Raw genomic sequence first — 10874 nt, 5'->3', positions numbered from 1 at the left:
TTGAAAAATAAAAAGATAATAAATCAAAGATTTTCTTAAAAAAAAAAAAGAGTGCAGGTGGTGGGAAGGCACTTGCCCCTGTCTGGAGCAACCCAGTTGAGAAGGCCTATTGCAAAGTCCCAGGCCATCTCTGTCTCAAGTTGCACAGGTCTGAGATTTCTGTGTCTGGTATGCTTTAAGGGACTTCAATGCCACTCAATCCTGGTGACTGAGAGATTTTTAAATTTTTTTCTTTGTTACTACATCTGTAAAATGGGAATGCCTATTCTAGCCCACAGATTCAATACTTAAAAGTTACCATGGTAATAAAAATAAACTGTTTGCGAGATAAGAAAGGAGAAACCGTGTTAAACCCAAAGGTTGTCTCAAATTTCTGTGTCTGTTAATGAGAATGAAAGCTGTTATCTTTTCTGGCTCATGAAATTAAAACACACATAGGTATACTTAAACATAATCTTTAGAGGAATATATACGATACAGAAATTTACAGAGATACATAGCAATACAGAAGCTGAAAATGAGAACTTAAAAAAAAGAAATCTTTAACAGTATCTAGTAAAATATCTTCCTATGTCTTATTTTCTTTGTTACTTCAATTCCTTTGTTTTACCGAAACTTTCTAAGGTGGATGGTCTTATAGAACTGAAGAATCACATGGTACTTTTTTGAGAGTACATGTACAGTTTATTTTAATAAAAATTTTATTAATATGATAGTACACAAATGTTAGGCAAACAAGAAAATGTCTTATTTGTATTTTATTTTAATTTGTACTTAATATATCTAGTAGTTGGATATATTAACACTAGGAACATGACTGTATTCTGAGAAATATTAATATCAAGTTTTAATATTTGATAATAGCTAAGATTATGTTTAGTAATAAGTAATAATTTTAGGCTGGTTTTGAAGAGTATTTTGTTAATTAGGTGAACATCTGAGGTTTGGCTGATCACTTCCTTGGAAACCTTGATTAATTTATGATATTTTTATCCCCATTTACTAAAAAGGCACCAAGTCATCTTGTGTTACACGCCAATGATGGCAAGAGTTAATTAGATTCTAGATCCTTTTTACATTTCTCTCTTCAGCAATTCCTTGCTGCTTTGAGTGGAACCATGCTCAAGAGTCTGTGTATTTCTGTGTGTGTGAGAGACTCAGAAATGAGAGGAATTATAAGTGATTAAAAAATGAACTTGAAAAAATTGAAAGACGTGTTTACTTTTTATGTTTTGTGGTAAGAAACTCTGGAGAGATACATAAAATGGTTAAACCAGAAAGCAAAATAAAAACTAATACATGCGGCTATTTTGGTTTGTTCTTTTAAAATATTTCCTAGGGATCACCCCTATGGGCAGTTCTCAGGAATGCTCAGGCCAGGATGCAGTGATGCTCAGCCTGCAGGACTTGGAGCACACAGGGTAGTGTTTAAGGAGAGGTCGTAGTGGGAGGCAACTGGGCTACCACTGGTAGTGCTGGAGCGGGAAGCACACGGTGCTGGGGAATGAACTCAGGCTGCTGTACGTGCTAAGCATGTGCTCTATTATTTGAGTTATTCCCCTGAACCAGGTGAATACCTTGTGAATCATGTAAAAAGAAGGCTGCTTAGGATTGTGGTTCAGTGTTCTGGGGTTGGACCTAGGAAGGGGCACACAGAGATACTCAGTCACAGTTCCCGGAAGCTAGTATCTGCTCTCCAACTAAAAGGATGCATTAAAAAGATGGAACAGCAAAGAAGCAGGGAGAGAAGAAATTCAAGATTGAGAAAGGGGATGTAGATAGACCTGGAATAGGTGTGTGACTGAAAAGCTGGCCTGCTCATTCCTAGCCCTGCAATGGGATTGCAAATGTTCTTCAGCACTGAACATTAAATTGGATTCAGCTCGGATGTTTCTCCTTAGACGCCTGCATGTGCTGCATAATCTCAATGGTGTGAATAATACAGATAAAGAGGAAGTCATCATACTGATTATTCATCTCATTTCTGCTTTTCGTATGCCTTTGTAAACTCTCTTTGTTCTCTTTCCCTGTTTTCTTTAGCCACTTCAATTTGGGGGGTTATATTTTTATTATTGTCTTACTCATTTATATGTGGCACCATAAATCATTTCTGGAAGTGAAAGGAGTTTGAATACAAAATAAGCATAGAAAGTGCTACTAGGTTATTTCCAAGAAGTGAGAATTAGGTTATTTCCAAGAGGTGAGAGTTCAAGTGATTTTCTTTTACCAACTTTATTGAGCTGTAAGGACATAAGTATATCTTTAAGCTTCTTTCTCAGTAGTTGCAGTGTGAACCACTAGATGGTTTTAAACATTTTGTTTTGTTTTTACAGTGCAAATTGAACCCAGGAATTCATATCTGCAAGGCATGCACCAAGCCACCACCCCAACCTTCATTGTTCAGAATGTACTCCAAGGAATCTCATTTTATTTTAAAATGTTGCCCTGAGCCAATTTGTCCACTGGATTCTCTTCAGACCTCAGATAACTTCTTCAGCATTTTTGCACCTGAGACTCTTGGTCAACTAATAGTTTGGGGGTTATTATTATTTTTTTTTTTGAGGAAAACCCAGTGTAGCTGAGAGCTTACTCTGTGCCTCTGTGCTCAGAGACCACTCCTGGTGGGACTCAGGTGACCAGGTTATCCACATTCAAGGAAAGCGTCCTACACACTATCACTCTGGTTTCTCAATTAATAGTTTTAAATCTAGTACTCTAACAATCATAGCTAATGATTGTTTTCTGAACCAGTTATTCTATTTGAGGTTTTTTTTAAGTATTCGTACTTGGTCAGTAACTGTTTTATATATATATATATATATGTATATATATGTACATATATATATGAGCAAGAGATACCTTTCCCTGAATCAATATTTTAATAGAGAAAATTTTCAAACTTGAGAGAAAATAGGTCATAAGATAGCAAGGTTTTCACTTTAATAGTTCTCTATAATTCATATTTTATTGCACAAGGGAAATAAGAGCAAAAAAATCCAAATCTTCAATTGCACTTCATGTCAAATTTTTATTCTACAAGACAAATAATCAAGGTCATATAAACACAAAACAAGAACAATTTATTTGACTCCAACTTCCCTTACAAAATAAAAGTAAGACTTTAATAAGTCATCTCCCTCAGCACTTCACAAATTTTTAAGAAAATCATAATTAGTGCTTGAAAACCACAGAGAAGGCACAGAGTTGTTTTGGTGACATCCATCCTAATTAATCTATCAAACAAACAGTAAGCAAGAAATTTGGGAATTAAAAAAATATACGTCTAATTCTATCTTAACGGTAACGAGCATTATATAAAACAGCTTGCTGAAAATTTTACGAACCTTAAGTTTCCACATTTGCCGCTTAGATAGCAGATCAATGTTGATGAAATAGAAAATATAGATTAAAAGAAATTGTCCCTTTTTAGACAAACTTGATACAAAAAGAGTGACTGGAAGGTCCTGTGTTCTTTCTCCCAGTCACTGTGATTGAGACTGTCCACTTTGGAATATTGTTCCACCACACAACTCAGTAGCATGGTAGATTGTGTGTATGTTGCAAAACTTCAGCTCTGATCTTTGAAAAGACACACTATTCTGCACGTTAAAGAAGCAATAAGAGGTATGAGGCTGAATTTCTTCACTGACTCCAGATGAATACACATTTCCACCTTTCTCTTCTCAGAGTATTCTTCATTATTTACTCTACTGCACTGCCTTGCCCACAAATGGTCACCTGGCAAAGAGAGGTTATAAGATACACAAATTGTTTTACAGACCTCTAGTTCTGCAGTTAAAAGAAATAATTTAGTTTCTTTTTGTAGCTGCAAATAATTTGAGTGTTTTTTTGAGCTAGTACAAGAAAACTGCATGAATAAGCCAGGAAGTATGGAAAGTAAGCAGCTACTAAATTCTAAATTCTATAGGATAATTTCCTGTTAAACCATTGAAACATTTCTTAACTTGCATGTCCTGTCCTTGAGGCTACTAATGGTGTTGAGCTCATAACAAGCTGACTGAAGAAATTTTAATAAAACCAACAAACAAGTATTTAAATATACATATATCTATAGCTATAAGTTTAATCAACAAATTACTGGACCGAATACTAGAATATGGACAGAGGTCAATTTACCAATTTGCTCAACACCAGCTCCATTAGGTAACAAATATTTGAACTAACAAATAAATCAGTACTACAATCATCTAAGAGCCAAAGAAATGTTTTAGATGTCCTTTGTATGGCAAAAGCAACTGTGAAACAAGTAAAAGGAAGCAGTTTCGTTACTATTCTTTAGCCAGCTTTGACACATTCACTTTGGGAATAAGCATGGGAGGGATTCACTAACCACCTGTAACACTGCATTATTCATGAAATTGATCTTTGAATTTAATTGGACACAGAGAATAAAACCATAGGCAATCAGGAGAGAAAAATGATCTCTGCGTGTGTAGGCAATATTTACTCTGCTGGGGCATATTTATTCTACTAAGGACCACTAGTCTTTCGTTAAAATAAGCAAACAGGAACCCACTAAGCTATGAAATCCTTAAAAAACTAAGTCTTATTTAATCTCTATCCCTAGCACATGGTTAATGTCCTGGAAATGTTTGGGAATGGATTGTAAATAACAAATGCAAAACAGTTTCTGATGAAACAAAAGAAAACATGTTACTTTGTTTTTAAAATAGAGACTAGGAAAGGGCCAATTAAACATATTTTCCCCTGGTCCCCGGCCCCAGGATGAGTTAAAAGACAAATTTTAAAAAGTTAGTAGAAAAGAGACAGTCTATTTTTTTGTTGTTGAAAAAAAGAAAAGAAAAGAACAGATTCATAAAAGGAAGGCATCAAAGGATGGAGTTAAAGGAGAGATAGTCATTGGAGACACAAAGAGAAAGAAGGCTAAGAGGGAGGTGACAGAGACAGAGATCACTGTCCTTGGAAGTGTGAGTCTGTGTCCTTGGGTTGAGTGCCCTTCTAGGGGGCACATCCTCAACAGCAGTTCTGAATAGTCCTTTGTGTTCTTGATAATTTCTGCTTTATTTCCAACCTTAAAACTTTATAAAGTTTTATATCACAGAGAAGTTCTAAAGATACCGCCCATGTGTAAAGCAGTGTAGTTGCCGAGGGTAACTGTTTTTTTTTTTTTTTAACTAAGGGATTTTTGTTTTTAATCAGCAGAAGAATCTAGTCACTTTATTTTATGTTCTGAAATTGTAGCTGCCATGTTCCACAGACTATAAAACCAGCATATGTCTCATTACTGGGAAATTTAAAAGATAAACTATAAGATTTTATTTGGTTTGTTTGCTTTCTTTCGGGAAAACATATTCAGAAATAAGGAGACTAGAAAACCAAATGAACAATCACAAAAATGGTTTAATTGGATATAATAGTAGATCTAGGAAGTGCACATATTCTCAAATTTCTTTCTACTCTTCATATTTAACAACAATAACAAAACACTCTTAATGTTCTATCTGAAAAATAAACATGGTTAGAAATTATTTCAAAGTTCTTTTTCTTCCTAAATGCAAGGAATAATAACCCACTCTTGTGTTCTGTTTAGTTAATAATAAATTACTTAAAATTTGTTTTCTTTTTTTGTTTTTTGGGCCTCACCTGGTTGTGTTCAGCATTTACCCCTGGTTTTCTGCAGACCAGAGAGTTAGTACAAGGGGTTAAGGCATTTGCCTTGCATGCCTTGCATGCAGTTAACCCTACCTCAATGCAGTACCAGTGTTTCCTGGGCTCTGCCAAGAGTGGTCCCTGACTTCAGAGTCAGGAGTAAGCTCTGAGCATGGGTGTAACCCAATCCCAAACAAAATAATTTATTAGTATTTTTCAAAATCTATAAGAAGAGCTTATAGTTCTATCAGAATATGTCCCTAATTTATCAGTGTCCCTTTTCTCTTGGGATCAAGGAATATCATGATGGGGTCTCCGGAAGTTCTCTTGCTACTAATTTGGCCGTTAAATGACTACATACCTCCCCTCCAGGACTGGGTCTCCTGCTCCTAAGACAATTTCTCAAGGATTCATTTACTTCTAGCTGTTATTTCTGGTATTTGCCTAGGGGTTGCATGAATTACTTTGCTGGAACTATTTTCTTTTGCCAGAGGGGTTAGTTCCTGTGTGCAGTCATTGATGTTCTTTTCAAAGTCAATAAATGACAAATAAAGAAATGATGGGAGATGATTTGTGGCAGTTTTGCCTGCAGGCAGCTGCAGTCACCGGAAGGGGGAAGTTCATTTAATGATTTCAGAAGGGTGCTGGCTTTGTTTCTCAAGGGCTGGGAAGGTAGGGAAGAGAAGGAGCAATCATGGTGGGAGCCCAAGATTAGCAGGTAAGTGTTTTCCTTAAGTTGGTCTCAGCTCTGGTTTCACCCCTGTGGGTCTGAGGCCAGCCCCCAAGCCTCATCAGGGTGCTACTCATTTGGGAGCAGACTGTTTGAAATTTCTAAGAGTTAAGGCCCTTGATGCTGACTGCTGCACACTATAAGGACTAGCTTCTAAATTGTAGTTGAGGCTCCATGGGGGTAATCCATTGAGTTTCTGGCAATCATCACCTCTGCTTCATTTCTGGAGTCAGGGGTAGAAGTTTGAGAAGCCCTGTTATAGGAAACTTCCCTTTTCTTCCACCACCCACTGCTACCTGGTCTATTTGTAGTGGTGGATCATTCTGTCTCTAAATCCACCACAGTCACTGGAAAAATAAACAACACAATTGTAAAAACTAACCTCAAGACCTTTATTTGTTCCTAGGTATTTTTTATTTGTTCTTGTGGAAAAAGCTGGATGCTAGATTCCTACCTCTTCACTGTTTCATATATGCATGTCCCAAAAGATACTTGTGGATGCTTAATTTCCTAAGTTATTTTCAAGTGGAAAAGTGTGATCAACTCCTAAAGTGTTATAATTTATTTTTGTTTCAAATTTTTTTCTAAGCCCTTCTATGATTTTCTGGGTAAGCAGGGGCTGAGTGCTGAGTTCCTACAAAGTGGCATCAGCAAAATGCAAACTCATACTTACTCTGGATAGTCCTGCCCTTGGGCAGGGATGTGCTGAATAACTTCATAGATTGTGCCGTGCAAGTCTTGCCCCGATACACCGTCAGAGACTGGAGAAGACCTACTTGACATCTAGGAAATGTGGCACATTAAAAATTGTAGCAGAAAATTAGTCAACAGTATGTCCCCCATGTTGTATAGCTGAAAACAACTGAAAATACTGATGATTAGAGAATTAGTTAGGTCTTTTTCCTACAGTGTACATTTCTTCCTTACTACAGTTCCCTGCACTTATGGTAGTTTATACAGCAGCATAGCTACGAGATCAGAAGAGAATAGCTTGACAAAGCTAAAACTTTCTTTCTCCACCTAAGAAGAAAGTTGGCAGTACTGTGATGAAAAATATAACAGAAAGAAAACACACACACACACACACTCACACTCACACACACAGAGCAAAATAGGAGATATCAGGACAGCTTAGAATCAGAGAGCATATATAATTATCTTGTATGTTACATATGAACCTTTCTAGAATCTAATTGCCAATTACATGTAGGAGAATAATTGCCTGTCATTGCTTTTTCTGTCCTGCTCCTAGAAGAGATGCTAAATGGACATGAAATGTACAAGCACACGGAGGAGGAGTATTCCCTCTGTTCCTGTAGCCCAACAAGCTAAGAGATCATTCTGATTTGTGAAAACTCAAACAGGCCCAATGAATTTTCTTTCACCTTCAATTTGAAATCTTGGTTTCACCCTTTTCTGCTTTTGGCTTGCCACTAACCTACTCCTACAACTGCCCCTCAGGCTTATTCCTCTACAGATCCTTCCACAGAGCCCTGGTTCTCCTCCTCCCAATTCTCCTGCCATGTAGCTGTTGACTGTAGCAAAGCACTTGTGGCAAAGCCAATGAATAACTTCAGTTGCTTCCTTGGGACTTTTCAGGGTTAAAATGGTCATAATTCCCATCAGCTCTTCTGCTTACTCCATAAATAAGCAGAACAACTGGTAAGTGATCAAGACACTCATTTCTCTGCCTTGAGTTCTTAAGGATTATAGCATTTGGAGAAAAGGAAGGTCCTTTTAAAAAAAGAAAAAAAAACAAAACCCTTAAAACTGAGTATTGATTTACTCAGTTGATTTACTTTACAGGGCTGACCTTGACAATTATGCCATAGATCTTGTTCTTATTCTATGTAAGATCCAATAATTTGCTAAGAATTATGAAAAAAATAAGAAAGAAAGAGACACTTTTAGGGCTGGGGATGAGGCTCAGTGGTAAAGGATTTGCCCTGTGTGTGTCAGGTCCTGAGTCTGATCACTAGCTTCACATGAAGAAGAAAGAAAGGAAGAAACACTTGACTTTAAAAATTCACTTCAATGTCTTTTTTTTTAAAGCTTTTCAGTTTTCTGCTTTTCTCTTAGTCACACCTGTGGGGGGTATAGGAGTGCTGTCACCATGAAAAGTTGTTTGAAATCAATGATCCCACAAATATTTATTTTTGTCTTTTTGTTGTGAATGAAGCTGAGCCAATTTGTCTGGGACTAAATAGATCATTACAAAAGTTTCGTGGTGCAGTTCTGCTCTTTATTTGCAGTGATGTGGGCATGGGTGCCACTCACTTGCCCTTGAGAGGATGAAATCCAGCCAATATCCCTCCATTACTCACACGGTATTCATGAAAATAAAATCTGTGGCCAGGAAATTTAATTGATGGAACTGACACATTGACTGACTGCTCTGAATTTCTGAATAAGTGAGTAACCAATCCCTAATAGCAGAGTTTCATTTTTTTGAACAATAAAAGAGAATATGAAAATTCTTGGAAGAAAGTAATTATTTACACCTCCATCCTCAAGCTGACTATTCAAAGCAGAATAAGGAAACAGAGGGAAAATGGTCTTATGCAAATCTATAAGAAATGTTAACAAGCAGATAAGCACAGAGAAGCATTCTGTATGTTTGTTAAAAAAAAATGATTGTTTTAGAAGACTATTGGGCTGGAGCTATAGTACAGTGGGTAGGGTGCTTGCCTTGGTTCAATCCCTGGAACCCTATATGGTCTCCCAAGCCTGCCAGAAGTGGTCTCTGGCTACAGAGCCTAACTTGTGTGAGACTCTGGGCTTGGTCACTGGTACCATACATTCAAAAATAAGGCCATATCTTTGCAGACTAAAATAGAGTTTCAGCTGTATAAAGCACCCACTCCCACTGCACAGAACAATATCATGTACCTTCAGAAAAATAATAAAATGTTTAACTGCATACTTTGGGTTTATATGACAACTTTCTTCTGAACAGCATAAGGCACCTTCAAGGGTATAATCAATTATCTTTGCAACGCCCATGAATGATATGAGGAGGAAACAAAGGAGAAACTGAGGAATGGAGAGAGTTTAGTAAAGTGACAGACTGCTCGTCATCAAATTGATGCAGAATTATTTAAATAAGGTCCCTATTAATTTAGTCCTCTTGATATTCAACCTAGTTCTCTCATTGAACTTAGCAGGTAGGAGATGTTTATAATTAGCATAACTTCCTAATAGCCTGATTGATAAAGGCTAAGGAAGATGCTATAGCTCTCCAGGTCCCACAAAGTGATTCCGTACAGGGCATGTGCACATGGCTGAAGGGAATGCAGTCATTTGACCACGCTCTCCATGTGCTTAAATGAACGCTGCTTACACCTCACAGTGAAGCAGAACTCTACTTCACAGCAATCAGCCATTAGGAAAACCAACCCTGGGAACACCAGATGCATCTGGAAAAGCAACAAATTCATATATCCCGAAGTCCTCCAGAGCATCTTCATGGCCTGAAATAGAAATCAAATACTACTTCAAACCAAATGCCTTCAATTGCTATTGATTTTTTTTAAAGTAATTTAACATTTCCTAATTTCATCGTTATGTTGCCATTAGCAGCATGGGAAACCACTTCTTTTGAAACTGAGAATTGAAACTGTACTGGGACAACAATTCTTAAAAACTGGTATAGAAACAGCGTGTTATACATTCAAACAAGCACATGTTTATGTTTGCTCTTGTATACCCTCCTTACTAGAACTCACCAGGTTTCAGTGGGGAAAGAGGAATAAAGGAAGACCAAGGAGTTCTTAACCACTGCACCTGACAGCTTTGAGACCACCAGGAATAACAGCACTGTAGCACCAATCCATTGTTCATCTATTTGCTCGGCACCAGTAATGTCTCCTTTGTGAGACTTGTTACTGTTTTTGGCATATAGACTATGCCATGGGTAGCTTGCCAGGCTCTGTTGTGCGGGCGGGATACTCTTGGTAGCTTGCTGGGCTCTCCAAGAGGGACAGAGGAATCGAACCCGGGTCGGCTGTGTGCCAGGCAAACACCCTACCCACTGTGCTATTGCTCCAATCCCACCAGGAAAAATAAGAACAAATGAATAACTATTGCAGCTTATAGATACAAAATACACAAAATTGAAGTCACCTAAACTATCATCAGAAAAATGCAGTGTCAGGGCAGCTGTAGGAACAAGATATTCTCTTGGGCTCTTTCCAGCTTTGACATTCTGTCTTTTGTGAAAGACTAGATAAGAAGATCCACATTTACCAAGCACCCAGGCATCATATTAGGAATTCTACATACATTGTGCTTAACTGCAATTAATTGAATTGAATCATATGAGCAATGGTGGAGTGGGGAAGGGGAGTAATTATCTTTAAATACACTGGTGAGGAAATTCAGGTCAGAAATTATAGTAAATTCTCCCAATGTGACATGGGGGAAGTGGTATATGTAGGACCAAAGACCAGTTCCGTTTGACCCAAGATCTACACAAATGCCCCACTGTTAACTTACAATAACTCAGTAGGGAGTT

General features: G+C 37.4%; 1 protein-coding gene across 1 annotated transcript in view; it reads right to left on the bottom strand.

Moving 5' to 3' along the window:
• Positions 1-3020: 3020 nt before the first annotated feature.
• Positions 3021-10874, bottom strand: part of HEPACAM2 (HEPACAM family member 2) — a 59279-nt gene continuing 51425 nt past the window's right edge. The window contains exons 9-11 of the mRNA XM_004602181.2: positions 9758-9831; positions 7035-7144; positions 3021-3738 (exon numbers count right to left, since the gene is read on the bottom strand). Coding sequence (XP_004602238.2) covers positions 3735-3738; positions 7035-7144; positions 9758-9831 — 188 coding nt within the window. The 3' untranslated portion in view covers positions 3021-3734. The remainder of the gene's footprint in view (positions 3739-7034; positions 7145-9757; positions 9832-10874) is intronic.

Source organism: Sorex araneus, chromosome 1 (genome assembly GCF_027595985.1).
Source record: "Sorex araneus isolate mSorAra2 chromosome 1, mSorAra2.pri, whole genome shotgun sequence".
NCBI lineage: Eukaryota > Metazoa > Chordata > Mammalia > Eulipotyphla > Soricidae > Sorex > Sorex araneus.
The sequence above is the reverse complement of the archived record's forward strand: the minus strand, read 5'-3'. Positions and strand labels throughout refer to the sequence as shown.